This window comes from Palaemon carinicauda, chromosome 36, assembly GCF_036898095.1.
Source record: "Palaemon carinicauda isolate YSFRI2023 chromosome 36, ASM3689809v2, whole genome shotgun sequence".
NCBI classification, from domain to species: domain Eukaryota; kingdom Metazoa; phylum Arthropoda; class Malacostraca; order Decapoda; family Palaemonidae; genus Palaemon; species Palaemon carinicauda.
This window is the reverse complement of record NC_090760.1, coordinates 71,378,331-71,395,900: the sequence shown is the minus strand read 5'-3', so window position 1 is coordinate 71,395,900 and position 17,570 is coordinate 71,378,331. Positions and strand designations below refer to the sequence as shown.

General features: G+C 42.5%; 1 protein-coding gene across 1 annotated transcript in view; it reads left to right on the top strand.

Annotated features, from left to right (window-relative positions):
* Nucleotides 1–14,450, top strand: part of LOC137628897 (uncharacterized) — an 84,870-nt gene extending 70,420 nt beyond the window's left edge. The window contains exons 6-8 of the mRNA XM_068360159.1: nt 297–421; nt 12,485–12,603; nt 13,947–14,450. Of these exons, the coding sequence (XP_068216260.1) occupies nt 297–421; nt 12,485–12,603; nt 13,947–14,064 (362 nt within the window). The 3' untranslated portion in view covers nt 14,065–14,450. The remainder of the gene's footprint in view (nt 1–296; nt 422–12,484; nt 12,604–13,946) is intronic.
* Nucleotides 14,451–17,570: the final 3,120 nt, after the last annotated feature.

Below are 17,570 nucleotides of genomic sequence, written 5' to 3'. Positions count from 1 at the left end.
GTTTACATTGAGTACTGAGTACCTGCACGACAGATGGCGCTGTTGAAGTACACCCCCTACCTGCATAGCGATCGCTGGCGGATTTTTTTTGTAGAGTTTTCTGTCGAGCAACAGAGTTGCAGCTTATATAATCACCGGGTAAGTATATTCAAAAATTTATTTTATTATAAAAATAACATTTTTTCTGAAATATATTTTCTAAATGATATAAACAAGTACTATGAAATTTGTATGTCATTGTTATCAGCATTAATGATTTCATAATAAAAATTCATCTTAGGATTTTTTATTTTCAGAACTTCAAGGCTATGCAATTTGCACATTGAAGGATATGCTTTATTTGTACAATGTTGCAGAGAACAAAGTTGTTCATAGGATTGAGTGGAACCTTTCTCCTGTGATGTGGTCAGTTGCTGTAAAGGTAAGAATGAAAATTCCTTGTTGTGATGATAGTCTCAGGTCAAGCGGCATTAGTTAAGGCCAAAGAATTATGAATTCCAGTTAAGATCCTGTTTAAGATTAGGTATTAAACTGAACATACATGGTAATGTGCCTATGTGATATTAGATTGGGGAAAGGCCTGAGGAAGTTGCTATATTTTGCCATGACCAGAAAAAGTTGTTTGTAGATATCAGAGAACCTTCTGCATTTGAAATTTAGGATACAGTATAAAGAACAGAAAGCATTTTGTTTTGATGGAATGACAACAGAAATGTTAAAGGTTCATCCATCCATATACCAAGGCACTTCCCCCAATTTTGGGGGTTAGCCGACACCAACAATGAAACAAAACAAAAAGGGGACCTCTACTCTCTATGTTCCTTCAGCCTAATCAGGGACTCAACCGAGTTCAGCTGGTACTGCTAGGGTGCCACAGCCCAACCTCCCACATTTCCACCACAGATGAAGCTTCATAATGCTGACTCCCCTACTGCTGCTACCTCCGCGGTCATCTAAGGCACCGGAGGAAGCAGCAGGGCCTACTGGAACTGCGTCACAATCGCTCGCCATTCATTCCTATTTCTAGCACGCTCTCTTGCCTCTCTCACATCTATCCTCCTATCACCCAGAGCTTTCTTCACACCATCCATCCACCCAAACCTTGGCCTTCCTCTTGTTAAAGGTAAACCAAGATATAAGGGCTATATTATTTAGGAAGTTATATTTTGGTATAATTTGGAGATAATTAAAGTAACTATTGAGTTGATGTTGTATACTTGCAGCAATTAGGGCAGAAATATTATTTGATAGTCCTGAATGTAATGGGAAAAAGCTTTAAATCAAAGACTAAAGGTGAAAAGGAATAACAAAATTAATGTTGAGACGTAATACAGCAGTGTAAAATTCTTCCAGCTTTTCTTGAAGGCCTTTATAAAATTTTGAAAAACCATTGATTGAGTTAGCAGAGAAACACGGAAGAAGATTCTGAGAAATCAGGACTCAATTTTATCCTGATTGTAATATTAATTGTGATGTATTGTAAGAATGTGTCTTAATTTTAGTACCTGTGAAGTTTTTTATGTATACAAGAAAAGAGAGAAGAAATTTGATAAATTAATCATGGGTGTCTGACATCTTAATTACACAATTGATGGAGTATGAAGTTGAATCCTAACAAAACTCATAGTATGATTGTAAGCAGGTCAAGGACCGTGGCTCCTCAACATCTGGATCTCGGCATTGATAATGTCTCTTTAACTTTGTATGGCTCTTTTAAAATTTTAGGTGTGATTCTCGACAGCAAATTTACTTTTGAAAAACACTTTAGGTCTTTGTCTTCTTCAATTGCACGAAAAATTGACTTATTGAGAAAGTCTTTCAAGATTTTTGGTGATCAATCTATTCTGAAGAGGTGCTTTAAATTTTTTCATTTTACCTTGTTTCGAGTATTGTTCTCCTGTCTGGTCTTCAGTTGCTGATTCTCATTTTAATTGGTTAGTCATGTCCTTACGGTCTATTAAATTTCTTATTCCTGATCTAGATATTAATCTCTGGCACTGTTGTTCAATTAGTTCGTTATGCATGTTGCATAAGATTTTTTATAATTCTGACCGTTCTTTACATTCAGATCTTCCCGGACAATTCCACCCTGTTCATAATACTTGGTATGCAGTTAATTCTAATAGTCAGGCCTTCTCCACCATGAGGCTCAATACTACACAGTACTCTAAAAGTTTTATTCCAGCTGTGATCAAGTTGTGGAATAATCTTCCTAATTGGGTAGTTGAATCAGTAGAACTTCAAAAGTTTAAACTTGCTGCGAATGTTATGTTGAACAGGCTTACATAAGTCGTTTTATAGTTTATATATCAAATATCTGTTTTTCAATATTAATCTTACCCGATGATCATGTAGCTGTCAACTCCGTTGCCCGACAGAAATCTAAGGTCGGGATACACCAGCGATCGCTATACAGGTGGGGGTGTACACAACAGCGCCATCTGTGAGCAGGTACTCAAGTACTTCTTGTCAACAAGAACTCAATTTTTCCTCTTGGATACGCTGTTGATTCTGGAGTTGTTTCTCACGATTTTGGTGATGTATTCGCTCTAGATTTTAGCCTTCGCTATTCAGGAAGCTTTATCATTAGCTTAGCAAGCTTTTGGAATTAATTTGGATTAATTGTTAACGAACTTTGCTAGTTTTTGGAATCCCCCCTTGACCATTTCTACAATTCAAGATGTCTGACCATTCTCAAGTCCCTAAGTACAGGCAGTGTAGTGTTAGGGCTTGTACTAGGCGTCTTCCGAAGGCCTCCATAGATCCTCACACCGTTTGTTCCAATTGTAGGGGTAAATCCTGTCAATTGGAAGATCGGTGTGAGGAATGCGCTGGGCTTTCGGAATTCGATTTTAACGAATTCCTTAAAAATGCACGTAGGCTAGAGAAGGATAGGATCAGGAGGAGTTCTTCTCGCTCTGTTGATTTTTCCTCTCCCCATGCCCCTCAACCTTTTCCTTCCCCTGTAGTGGTGACTCCCGACCCTGCTACTAGTGCTAAGCCATCCATGGCGGATATGATGCGTGCCATTCAGGCTCTGGGTGACAGAGTGGAGTCATTGGCTAATGACCGTAATCAGCTTTTGGCAGATGTCAAAGAGCTGAAAGCGAAAAGTGCAGTGGGAAGTGTTAGTGCAAGTGAGGTGAAAAGTGTCAGTGTCAGTGTTGCGCATGAGGGTACATCTGTTCGTGCCAGTCGTCCTCCCAGTCCGGGACCTCTTGCAAGCTCCCAAGTCCAGGGGAGAAGCAATGTCGAAGGACCAAAGGGTTCGGCAGGCCTTGATCAGCGTACGGATGTACCCTCAGTGGTTGCGGACGTTTCTCTTAGAGATCGTCCCATCCACATACAGACGAATGAGCCCTATCATCCCTCGTCTGTGGAAGAAGTTTCAAGGAGGAAACGATGGACCAAGGTCTCACGACCTCTCAAGCGTAAGGTCCCTTCCGAGCGAGTCCAACGGCCCAGGTGTAGCCACTGGGTCAGTTCGGACTCGCCGCAGTCTTCCGAAGACTGCACACCTCCCAAGAGAGGTAGAGTGGTTCCACAACAGGCTACTGCTCCGTCTGTTGCTGCTCCAACCACGGTAGACCCTAAGTGGTCCATGCTGCAGACTATGCAGTCTCAGCTTGCTGCGTTCATGCAAGAGTATCATGCTGAGAAGGTTGACACTGCCCCTGTTAGCCTACAACCTGCCGCGGTTGTGCGCTCAGCAGATACTGCGGCTGCCTGCTCCCACACTCCACCTGTGAGAGCTCCACCACCGATGCGCAGTCCACCCTGCCAGACGCATGTTCTTGCTGCACCATCCGTTGACATGCGTGAGCTACCGCATCAGCAGTGGGAAGGTGCTGTAGAGCTGCCGGGTTCTGACTCTATGCGGCATGCTCCGCATCCCATACGGCATGCTCCGCAACCCACGGCAGTCCCTCCCACACACCAGCACTCTGCTTTTGTTGTTGCCAGCTCGCAGACTGACCAGCAGCGGCATGATGTTGGATCCGCAGCAGCTACGCATGCACCCGTGCTGCCGGATTCAGCCGTTCAGCTTTCTGCTCCGCCTTTGCCACTTCCTACTCAGCTTTCGGATGATGGAGTTTCGGATGACGAAGATGCACATGTGGATGAACCGCACTCAGACTTAGAAGAGCCCAAGTCTACGCCTCCCTCCTTAGACTTTCGTAAAGTCCTTGCCTTGTTCAGGGACTTGTATCCAGAACAGTTTGTGTCTGCAACCCCTCGCTCTCCTCCCTCCGAGTTTGCTCTGGGCATGCAGTCTGCTGCTCCTGCCTTCACCAAGCTTGTCCTCGCACGCTCATCCAAGAGAGCTTTGAGGGTTATGGGAGAGTGGTTGCAGTCCAAGAAGCAACTGGGAAAGACTGCTTTCATCTTTCCGCCTACCAAGCTTGCTTCCAAATCTAGCGTCTGGTATGCCACGGGAGAGCAACCCGGCTTGGGGGTTCCTGCCTCTGCCCAGGGCGACTTTTCAAGTCTGGTTGACTCTCCCCGCAGGCTGGCTATGAGACGATCGAAGATTTGCTGGTCCTTTTCTGACATGGATCATCTGTTGAAGGGAGTCTTTCGTGCTTTTGAGATCTTCAACTTCCTCGATTGGTGTTTGGGAGCGTTAAGCAGAAAGACTTCCCCTTCGGATAAGGACTCTGCCATGCTGATCATGTCTTGCATGGACAAAGCCATTCGGGATGGGTCTGGTGAACTTGCGGCTTCGTACACGTCGGGAGTGCTTAAGAAGAGAGAACATCTTTGCTCCTTCTTGTCGTCTGGTATCACTCCTTGCCAGAAGTCGGAGTTGTTGTTTGCTCCTCTCTCCAAGTGTCTGTTTCCGGAGGAGCTGATCAAGGGGATGGCTGCCTCACTGATCCAGAAGGATACCCATGATCTGATGGCTTCTTCCGCACGTAAGGCTAAAGCTTTACCTTCCGTGCCTAGACCTTTCCGTCCTGCAGCAGTAGACACACCAGCTACTAGGTTCATCCCGCCCTTTCGTGGCAGAACCTCCAGCAGAGGAGGTACCCGTGCCGACAGTCACCGTGGCAAATCCAAGAAGGGTTCCAAGTCCGCAAAAGGCAGGATCTGACTGCCTTCCTCTCCAGACAGCAGTGGGAGCCAGGCTCAAGTTCTTCTGGCGAGCTTGGGAGAGCAGAGGTGCAGACGCTCAGTCTGTGAAGTGGCTAAAGGAGGGGTACAGAATTCCGTTCTGCCGCAGTCCCCCTCTAGCTACATCTCCCATCAACCTCTCTCCCAACTACAAGGAGAAGGACAAGAGGCTAGCGTTGCAACAAGAGGTGTCGCTCTTGCTACAAAAGGGAGCGGTAGTCATAGTCCGGGACCATCAATCCCCGGGCTTCTACAACCGTCTCTTCCTGGTACCGAAGAAGACAGGAGGTTGGAGACCGGTGCTGGACGTCAGTGCTCTCAATGCTTTTGTCACCAAGCAGACGTTCACGATGGAGACGACGAAGTCGGTCCTAGCAGCGGTCAGGAAGGAGGACTGGATGGTCTCGTTAGACCTGAAAGACGCGTACTTTCACGTCCCCATCCATCCAGACTCCCAACCTTTCCTAAGGTTCGTCTTTGGAAAGGTCGTGTACCAATTCCAAGCCCTGTGCTTTGGCCTAAGCACGGCACCTCTTGTGTTTACCAAACTGATGAGGAATATTGCCAAATTCCTTCACTTGGCAGACATCAGAGCCTCCCTCTATTTGAACGACTGGCTTTTAAGAGCTCCGTCAAGTCGTCGCTGTCTGGAGAATCTCAGATGGACTATGGATCTGACCAAGGAATTGGGCCTCCTGGTCAATATAGAGAAGTCCCAACTCGTCCCATCCCAGACCATTGTCTATCTAGGTATGGAGATTCAGAGTCGAGCTTTTCGGGCTTTTCCGTCGGCCCCAAGGATCAATCAAGCCCTAGAATGCATCCAGAGCATGCTGAGAAGGAACCGATGTTCAGTCAGGCAGTGGATGAGTCTAACAGGGACACTTTCATCGCTGGCCCAGTTCATCGAGTTAGGGAGACTCCACCTCCGCCCCCTTCAGTATCATCTAGCTGCTCACTGGAGAAAGGACATGACGCTAGAGGCGGTCTCAGTGCCTGTTTCCGAAGAGATGAGGTCTACACTGACGTGGTGGAAGAACAGCATTCTTCTCAAGGAAGGTCTACCATTGGCTGTTCAGACCCCCGACCACCGTCTCTTCTCGGACGCATCGGACACGGGCTGGGGTGCGACACTGGACGGACAGGAATGCTCGGGCACGTGGAATCAGGAGCAAAGGACACTTCACATCAATTGCAAGGAGCTTTTGGCAGTTCATCTGGCCTTGATAAACTTCAAGTCCCTCCAGCTAAGCAAGGTGGTGGAGGTGAACTCCGACAACACTACAGCCTTGGCTTACATCTCCAAGCAAGGAGGGACTCATTCGAGGAAGTTGTTCGAGATCGCAAGGGACCTCCTCATTTGGTCAAAAGATCGAAAGCTTTCGCTGGTAACGAGGTTCATTCAGGGCGACATGAATGTCATGGCAGATCGCCTCAGCCGGAAGGGTCAGGTCATCCCCACAGAGTGGACCCTTCACAAGAATGTTTGCAGCAGACTATGGGCCCTGTGGGGTCAGCCCACCATAGATCTATTCGCTACCTCGATGACCAAGAGGCTCCCGATGTATTGTTCTCCGATTCCAGACCCAGCAGCAGTTCACGTGGATGCCTTTCTGCTGGATTGGTCCCATCTAGACCTGTATGCGTTCCCTCCGTTCAAGATTGTCAACAGGGTACTTCAGAAGTTCGCTTCCCACGAAGGGACACGGTTGACGTTGGTTGCTCCCCTCTGGCCTGCGAGAGAATGGTTCACCGAGGTACTGCAATGGCTAGTGGACGTTCCCAGGACTCTTCCTCTAAGAGTGGACCTTATGCGTCAGCCTCACGTAAAGAAGGTACACCCAAGCCTCCACGCTCTTCGTCTGACTGCCTTCAGACTATCGAAAGACTCTCAAGAGCTAGAGGCTTTTCGAAGGAGGCAGCCAGAGCGATTGCCAGAGCAAGGAGGACATCCACTCTCAGAGTCTATCAGTCAAAATGGGAAGTCTTCCGAAGCTGGTGCAAGGCGAATGCAGTTTCCTCAACCAGTACCTCTGTAACACAGATAGCTGACTTTCTGTTACATCTCAGGAATGTAAGATCCCTCTCAGCTCCTACGATCAAGGGTTACAGGAGTATGTTGGCAGCGGTCTTCCGCCACAGAGGCTTGGATCTTTCCACCAACAAAGATCTACAGGACCTTCTTAGGTCTTTTGAGACCTCAAAGGAACGTCGGTTGTCCACTCCAGGCTGGAACCTAGACGTGGTTTTAAGGTTCCTGATGTCATCAAGATTCGAACCGCTTCAATCAGCCTCTTTTAAGGATCTCACATTAAAGACTCTTTTCCTCGTTTGCTTAGCAACAGCTAAAAGAGTCAGTGAGATCCACGCCTTCAGCAGGAACATAGGTTTTACATCTGAAACGGCTACATGTTCCTTGCAGCTCGGTTTTTTGGCTAAAAACGAGCTTCCTTCCCGTCCTTGGCCCAAGTCGTTCGAGATCCCAAGCCTGTCCAACTTGGTGGGGAACGAACTAGAGAGAGTACTTTGCCCAGTAAGAGCTCTTAAGTACTATTTAAGACGGACAAAGCCTTTACGAGGACAATCAGAAGCTTTATGGTGTTCTATCAAGAAGCCTGCTCTACCGATGTCTAAGAACGCAGTTTCTTACTACATCAGGCTTCTGATTAGAGAGGCACATTCTCATCTGAAGGAAGAAGACCTTGCTTTGCTGAAGGTAAGGACGCATGAAGTAAGAGCTGTCGCTACTTCAGTGGCCTTCAAACAGAACCGTTCTCTGCAGAGTGTTATGGATGCAACCTATTGGAGAAGCAAGTCAGTGTTCGCATCATTCTATCTCAAAGATGTCCAGTCTCTTTACGAGAACTGCTACACCCTGGGACCATTCGTAGCAGCGAGTGCAGTAGTAGGTGAGGGCTCAGCCACTACATTCCCATAATCCCATAACCTTTTTTAATCTTTCTCTTGAAATACTTTTTATTGTTGTTTTTGGGTTGTACGGAAGGCTAAGAAGTCTTCCGCATCCTGGTTGATTTGGCGGGTGGTCAAATTCTTTCTTGAGAAGCGCCTAGATTAGAGGTTGTGATGAGGTCCTTTAGTATGGGTTGCAGCCCTTCATACTTCGGCACCTAGGAGTCGTTCAGCATCCTAAGAGGACCGCTAGGCTCAGTAAGGAAGACGAACTTAAAAAAGGCAGAGTAATGGTTCAAGTCGACTTCCTTACCAGGTACTTATTTATTTTATGTTTGTTATTTTGAATAACTGATAAAATGAAATACGGGATACTTAGCTTCTTATGTTAACATGTATGCTGGTCTCCACCCACCACCCTGGGTGTGAATCAGCTACATGATCATCGGGTAAGATTAATATTGAAAAATGTTATTTTCATTAGTAAAATAAATTTTTGAATATACTTACCCGATGATCATGAATTTAAGGACCCGCCCTTCCTCCCCATAGAGAACCAGTGGACCGAGGAGAAAATTGAGTTCTTGTTGACAAGAAGTACTTGAGTACCTGCTCACAGATGGCGCTGTTGTGTACACCCCCACCTGTATAGCGATCGCTGGCGTATCCCGACCTTAGATTTCTGTCGGGCAACGGAGTTGACAGCTACATGATCATCGGGTAAGTATATTCAAAAATTTATTTTACTAATGAAAATAACATTTTAATGTTGTTAATGTTTTTAAAATATTTTATTTTAATTTTTCATTACTTCCTATATCATTTATTTATTTCCTTACTTACTTTCCTTGCTGGGCTATCTTTCCCTGTTGGAGCCATTGGGCTTATAGCATCTTGCTTTTCCAACTAGGGTTGTAGCTTAGCTGGTAATAATGATAACAATAATTGTAGCCCTTGCTTTATTGTTGTGGCCTGATTGGAAACGTCTCTGTCTGGTGTTTGCCAGACTGGGGTTCGAGTCCCGCGCAGACTCGTTAGTGCCATTAGTGTCTGCAACCTTACCATCCTTGTGAGGTAAGTTTGGGGGGTTTGGGGGAGCTTATAGGTCTATCTGCTGAGTCATCAGCAGCCACTGCCTGGCCCTCCCTGGAGAGGAGGCATGGGCGCTGATCATATAATATATGGTCAGTCTCTAGGGCATTGTCCTGACTGCTAGGGCAATGTCACTGTCCCTTGCCTCTGCCATTCATGAGCGACCTTTAAACCTTAAACCTTTGAACTAGAGATTAATAGGATGCTACCCTCCATATTCCAATCCTTTTTGGTACTCTTTTTCATCCAGAAAAGGTTTGCTATTGTTGGCAATGCTATTAGTCATCCATAGGCCATGGAAGTTTGATGCCACAACAATGAATTGTGGTTATTGCCAACTAAAATCACCTTTCTCATCTGGCCCTTGGGTAAAGGATTCATTGCAACATTCAATACATGTTATCATCAATATTTGGTGAATAGTTTGACCCAGTCTCTGAGTGGTAGCCCTGATGGGATGATCATGGAGAACTACAGGGATTTTGTTAAGCTTACAATTAACTTACCTGTAAAGGACTGGGTTAATTTCAGCCTTCAATGCTGAATGTCATTTGACCAAATGCGCTGCATGTTGAGTCTTCTTCAGTACTAATCTCAAGAGTGTTTGCAGTCACCTTTGAAGGGCCTCAGCCCTTACGTGATTGCTCTATGGAAAGCAGTCATATCTTACCTTCCTTCACTTTTAGGGACTTCTCTTCAGTGTTGACCAATCACAAAGTCATGTTGAATGAGATGGATAAAGGATGCTGCTGAATTGGTTGATAATCACAATAAACTGCTCACCATTAAAGAGTGGTTGCACTTCAAGTAGGAGCATACAGCCAAATGCGAAGAGTTTAATGAAGTAGAGTTAATCCCCAGCCACATGAAGGGGGAAAAATGCACAGCGGGCAGACACTGTCACCAGTTTTGTGGGTGAATGACGATCAGGAGTGTAGATGATGTCATAGACGTGGAAACCATGGATAAACCATCAAAGTGCCTGTTGTTGACACAATTCTGACTGCATTCTGCCCTCTACTCGGTGTGTGGTCCAAGTCAAAGGCTAGTGTGCCCGACTACTGCCTTCCTTGGGCTGTTTGATCTGGTATTACTGTGTAAAAGCGAGAGAATTACAGGGAAATCCGTGTGTGTATAGTGCATTTGCACATCGTTTGAATGTGGCTTTAAAAGTGCCTTAGATGTTAGACATAAAGGGTCTTCGGGCATCGTTACACAGTACGAGAAGACCATCAGTGTCTCAGAGGAAGCTAATACTATCACTTTAATGGGTATTGCAATGGTTAGCAATCTGTGAAACACTAAAGCCTGAAAACTGTGACTAATTTGGATTTATGAAATAGTTTTGATTAGGTTACTTCACTGAAATATATTTCAAGATTGTATATATATGAAACAAGATTTATCAGTTGATTATTTTTTCATGAAAATGATACAGCAAGATTGTACGTAAATAAGATTGGTTTCATAGCTTCTAATATTGATGTACAGTACTTTGAATTAGTTAAACACTTTTTCACATCTTTTCTTTAAAAGAAATAAAAAGTTTCATATCATAATTTTTCATATGGTCTTTTTTTTTTTCTTTTTGTTTCTTTATCAACTTCCTTTGCTGTCTTACCTTACTCTGTCTACCATAAGACGTCATTACTATATTGAATATTTTAACAAGACCATTAAGTTTAAGTTCTCTCAGCAAGACTTGAGTTACTGTCATTAAAGATATTTCAGATCTTTGCTCAGACAGCATTTATAATGTTTACAATTTTTCCAAAAGTCTTGAATTACTGCCAGAGCTTTGCTAAGACAGAATCTTTGACATTTACAATGCTTCCAAAAGTCTAAAATTACTGCCATTCCAAAAGTCTAAACTACCAGATCTTTTCTAAGTCGGCAAGGAGGTGTATGTTGCGTTTATGGATCTGGAGAAAGCATATGATTGAGTTGATCGGGAAGCAATGTGGAATGTGATGAGGTTATATGGAGTTGGTAGAAGGTTGTTGCAAGCAGTGAAAAGTTTCTACAAAGGTAGTAAAGCATGTGTTAGAATAGGAAATGAAGTGAGTGATTGGTTTCCGGTGAGAGTGGGGCTGAGACAGGGATGTGTGATGTCGCCGTGGTTGTTTAACTTGTATGTTGATGGAGTGGTGAGAGAGGTGAATGCTCGAGTGCTTGGACGAGGATTAAAACTGGTAGACGAGAATGACCATGAATGGGAGGTAAATCAGTTGTTGTTTGCGGATGATACTGTACTGGTAGCAGACACAGAAGAGAAGCTTGACCGACTAGTGACAGAATTTGGAAGGGTGTGTGAGAGAAGGAAGTTGAGAGTTAATGTGGGTAAGAGTAAGGTTATGAGATGTACGAGAGGGGAAGGTGGTGCAAGGTTGAATGTCATGTTGAATGGGGAGTTACTTGAGGAGGTGGATCAGTTTAAGTACTTGGGGTCTATTGTTGCAGCAAATGGTGGAGTGGAAGCAGATGTACGTCAGAGAGTGAATGAAGGTTGCAAAGTGTTGGGGGCAGTTAAGGGAGTAGTAAAAAATAGAGGGTTGGGCATGAAGGTAAAGAGAGTTCTAAATGAGAAAGTGATTGTACCAACTGTGATGTATGGATCGGAGTTGTGGGGAATGAAAGTGACGTAGAGACAGAAATTGAATGTGTTTGAGATGAAGTGTCTAAGGAGTATGGCTGGTATATCTCGAGTAGATAGGGTTAGGAACGAAGTGGTGAGGGTGAGAACGGGTGTAAGAAATGAGTTAGCAGCTAGAGTGGATATGAATGTGTTGAGGTGGTTTGGCCATGTTGAGAGAATGGAAAATGGCTGTCTGTTAAAGAAGGTGATGAATGCAAGAGTTGATGGGAGAAGTACAAGAGGAAGGCCAAGGTGTGGGTGGATGGAGTGAAGAAAGCTCTGGGTGATAGGAAGATAGATGTGGGAGAGGCAAGAGAGCGTGCTAGAAATAGGAATGAATGGCGAGCGATTGTGACGCAGTTCTGGTAGGCCCTGCTGCTTTCTCTGGTGCCTTAGATGACCGCGGAGGTAGCAGCAGTAGGGGATTCAGCATTATGAAGCTTCATCTGTGGTGGATAACGGGGGAGGGTGGGCTGTGGCACCCTAGCAGTACCAGCTGAACTCGGTTGAGTCCCTTGTCTGGCTGGGAGGAACGTAGAGAGTAGAGGTCCCCTTTTTGTTTTGTTTTATTTGTTGATGTCGGCTACCCCCCAAAATTGGGGGAAGTGCCTTGGTATATGGTTGGATGTATGTATCTTTAACATTTATAATGCTTACAAGTCTAAAATTACTGCCAGATCTTTGCTAAGACAGCATCTTTAACATATGTGCTTACATTACTACTATTTCTAGGATTTGCTATTTGTGCTGAATCACAAAGAAGAGGAAAGTAAAACTTCCCTGGTTGCTGTCAATCCCATGAATGGTTTCTGTGAATCTTTTTATAGCTGGACTCTAGAAAAGGCTTTGAGGTATGTACTGCAAACTGTTATAATTAATTTCATTAAGTAGTTTATCTTCATTGCCAAAAATAACATTTATATACAGTAATAAAGGTGTGATAGTTGGTAAGTCTCATCTTGAAGATTATTACTTGTTATCTCTACGCTGAGGCTTGGTTATCTTTAATATCCATTATTGTATAAGGGCTAGGAATGAGAGTGATTTTCCTGGCTTGTATGTGTGCAAATCTAAACATGGTGTTTATTTGTAGAAAATTTACATTACACTAGAAATAAAATGTGGCTACAAATTGCATTTTATCGTATTGAGATTATGCGTAGCTGTTCACAAGGTGACGCACTTTTGGAAAGGGACGGTAATAATTAGAAAGTAGTTCATCTAGAAGAGTGATGAGTCATATTTTTTATCCTTTAGGGGTTGGTTTGAAGAATGTGCTCTTAAATGAGGGGGTTTGGAGATTGTAGCCAGACCAAGGTAAGGGACAGCTATATGAGTAGATATTAGAGGGAATGAGAAGAAAAGAAGGGATTGAAAGCAATGCTTCCTAGGGAACATGTATAAGGCAGCAATCTTTCATAAAAACTTGTTGAAAGTTTGAAGGTTGCTCAAGAATGGCAGAGGCAAGGGACAAGACCATGCCATAAAAATATGATAATGTCCTAGAGACTGACCATATATTTATATGATCAGAGCTCAATGTCCTAGAGACTGACCATATATTCATATAATCAGAGCCCAAGCTCCCCTCTCCATTAAGCTAGGTCCAGGGAAAGCCAGGCAAGGGCTGCTGATGACTCTACAGGTAGACCTATAGGCTCCCCCAAACCCCTCAGCTCACAAGAACGTTGAGGTTGCAGACAGTACTAGAAACTATTGAGCTTGAGCAGGGCTTGTACTCCTGTACAACAGATTGCTAAGCACAGATGTTTCCAATAGGATGGTGGCAACTTGTAACAAAGTTTTTTTTTTACCCACAGACACATTATTACAAGCAGAAATAAGTTATGGATTTATGAAATGTTATGAAGTTATCTACTCCAATTCACCTATTAGCTCAAAAGGATTTTATTTGTTCAAAATCATGCTTATATGAAGTTAGGTTAGAGTCAGATGAGTAGAAAGTAAAGGGAACAGATAAAATTTAAAAGGATATTATACTATTGGGACCTCAGGGCAACTAAAACAATGTGACTCTACATAGGGCATGCAGGGTATTATATAAAACCCTACCCCATGCTGGGAGAATTTAGAATAAATCAGTAATACTGTACAACATACAGTATTAATTTGCTGTAAGTTTGTTTCAGATATTAATCTTTAATCTATAATTATTTACCTTTCTTTGTTTCAGCAAATGTGAGCAAAAACTCAATCACAAAGTGAGTTTGTGTAGTGCCAGTCTAGAGGATAAAAGACTTGTCGTCCTGTATAGTAACGGAGTAGTAGTGCATGTGAATTGTCAGACGTAGGATCTACAAAGCAGTGATCCATGTTCACTTTATCTGGAAACAAGTGCCTAAAAACGATCGCTTGAAAGATATTTTTTGTACGTAAATTATCAGAAGCAGAACTGTTTTTATGTTTTTTATTTTATGTAAATATTCTATTGTTATGTTTGAAACAGCATTTGTCCGAGGTTTCATGTTTTTGTACAGTTATTATTTTTCTAAACAAACCTGCAGATATTTTATTTTTATTTTAGTAAAATTTTTAAAAAAATGAATATTTAATTTTGCCCTTTTGCTCTGTGTTGTTAGATTTATTACCTCCACCAAGGAGGTCATAGAATAGAGTCGGTTTATTTATTTATTTGTCTGTGCCTGTCTGTGGACAGGATTATGTCAAAACTACTTGATGGATTTTGACAATTTTTACCACAGATAGATCTTAGGTCATGGATGACCCCATTGAATTTAGGAAATGATCCAGATCCGATTTACATTTTTCGCCATCTACAGTCAGCATATGGTAAGGGGATGTGCTGTCCGTAGACTTTAGTTAAATGTTATTGTAGATTCATCCTCAATTAACATATGAAAAAAGAAGAGTTTTGTTCATAGACTTGAGTAAAATGTTGGCAATATACATTGTTGGTCGGAAAGCTCTGATTGCTCTTGTTACTATTGTTTTTATAACTTTCAATGTTTGTTTTTAGGTCTGTCATGAAGCTTTTGGCAATTACCAGCTTATGAAACATTCCAAGTGACCCATTTTATTGATACCAATCATGGTTCAGTACTACAGTACATTCTGATTGTAATGGTTATATACTGTTGCATTTGAAAATACTTTATGATTGAAATATTTTTCATGCAAAGAGGAGTAATATTTGGAAAGGATGGGTGCTATATAGCAAACTTTTATTAAAGAAAAAAATTATAATTGATACTAATAGATAATTGGTTGAATTATATGATTGCAAGTTTCACAATCAACCACGCAATTTCAGTTGTCTCAAACTTCTTGAGAAATATTGTATTTTTATATACATTATCTTTGGTCAGAAAATATGAAAGATATGATTGAGATATGTTTTATCGAGACTGATATTGAGAAAATATTTGTATCAGTCATTGCTTCAGAAAAAACTTGGATGCATTTGAGCTCGTCTTCACATAATTGTTTTGGTTCAAACTACAAATGTTTCGAGCAATTTTTGGTTGAAATTGTAAATAAATATCAATAATTTTGTATAAAATATAAAAATTCCATCAAATTCAATCAGTGACAAAATGACAAACTAAAAGTTTTCGAAATGTACTGTATTTTATATATTATGTCTAATGTCCATTTGAGTCCTTAGTATTCTTGATTTTTATTTACGTTTCTGTGAAACAAGTTTTATTTATCAGTAAAATTGGTGACATTGAAAGATATAGATATAGTATTCCTGTGGATTTATTGTTGATATACTTTTATTGCCGTTTTTATACATATCCCAGAGTTCTTAATATCTTAACATAAATAATGACCCGCATAAGTTCTGTTTTAGGTAAGCATTGATATTCAAACAAATAATAGATCATTAACCGAGATTTACAAGAAGGGGAAAATATTTGATATTGAAAAAACCTAGGAAGGCTTCCAGCTTTTGCCTCGGATATACCGACCAACTTGGCGGGACCTTTTTGAGCTATCTGGCCTCATGATTCTACGCTACCTTCCGAAGCCGAAGTCGAGTAGGCTAACCACATGAACGCCAAAATAGCCTAACTAATACTCAGACATTAATAAACTTAAATAACCATAATTAATCACTGTATAAGATGTCTAGAGCTAAATAAACAAGACTATAGTTAGTATGAGGAACTAATTGAAAGTCGTAAATAAGCATGAAGCTCTTGGAGGTAGCGACACCAAAATGGCTGCTGAGGTTAAGGCATCGTACAATACTGCTGAGACTAAAATTAACAATATTTTTAATTTTACGTGTTTCGCTACCTCGAACTATCAAAACAGATAATTGCAATACTTAACTTGGGAGTAGGATTCTCCAAAAGGACAAACATCTTCACAACAGTAAAAAAGGCTAACGAACACAGAACGCATGTGGATATCACGGTGCTAAGACAAGAATGATGGGAGGCGCGTAGGTGGTAGGGTTAGTAGTGGGCTGCTGTCGGATGTAGGACGGCACCTCGTATTAACTGGGGATGTTGAGGAAGGAGAAGACTAAGTGGTAAGGGACCTCTGATAGTGGTTTTAACACACCCCAGTTACTATACCGACACCCTATAAGGGTGAGCGAGCTGAGTATATTCCTGGTATTCCATGCAACTTTTTTTCTCTGGTATATTCAGCAGTATTTATACCTTAGAAAAGGGATTTTGACGTAGGAAAAATCTATTTCTGGGCGAGGGACCTGTGCCGCCCAGTGAAAAAGCTCCATTTAGCACTTATTCTTAGGTAATTTACTGCTAAATATACCAGAGAAAAAATGTAAAGGAGTGCTAGGTTAACTAGCTCGCTCACCTATTGGTGTCGGTATAAAATTGGGCGTATAATCCAGAGGTCCCGCACTATTTAGATTCATCCACGACAAAGACCCCAATAGAGGAGAGCCGTTCAACCTCACTCGGCACCACCAACTCTGCATCCGCTCAGAACCCAACTCCTTAGCACCCAAAGTTTGGGGACTCCAAGGGAGAGGAGCTGGGAGGGTTCACTGGGCGGCACAGGTCCCTCGCCCAGAAATAGATTTTTCCTACGTCAAAATCCCTTTTCTGGGCTCGAACCTGTGCCGCCCAGTGAATCTATACAAGAGAAATGTCACCAAACTTGCAAGATAAAGGAAAAAACATAAGCGTAAGGGAAATACAGGATGCTTTAATCAGAGATGAGTGCCACAAAACAATTATAAGGGTATCTTAAAAGGAACATAAATCCACTTGGTAGAACAACTCACATAGTAACACCGCGAGTGAAACTAAAAGCTCTCAAAACAGGAGTACCAACTGAAAGCGGAATCAAGCAAGATCGATATGAACGAAGAGAATAATCTCCTATAATTTAAATATTAAACGATCTAGATTGCTCAAAACACAGCAAAACATAGCTTGGTACTCAACTTAGGCGGTGTCTCCTGGGAAACCGATGAAGAAGCCATAATCCAGTGGAAAATAGCGAAATACGAGAGCACAACAAAAAAGCGGGTTACAACACAGGCGTGCTAAAAGGAGTTGGGTTCTGAGCGGATGCAGAGTTGGTGGTGCCGAGTGAGGTTGAACGGCTCTCCTCTATTGGGGTCTTTGTCGTGGATGAATCTAAATAGTGCGGGACCTCTGGATTATACGCCCAATTTTATACCGACACCAATAGGTGAGCGAGCTAGTTAACCTAGCACTCCTTTACATTTTTTCTCTGGTATATTTAGCAGTAAATTACCTAAGAATAAGTGCTAAATGGAGCTTATTCACTGGGCGGCACAGGTTCGAGCCCAGAAATGGTGCTATAAGGAGCATTTCACGGAGCGACA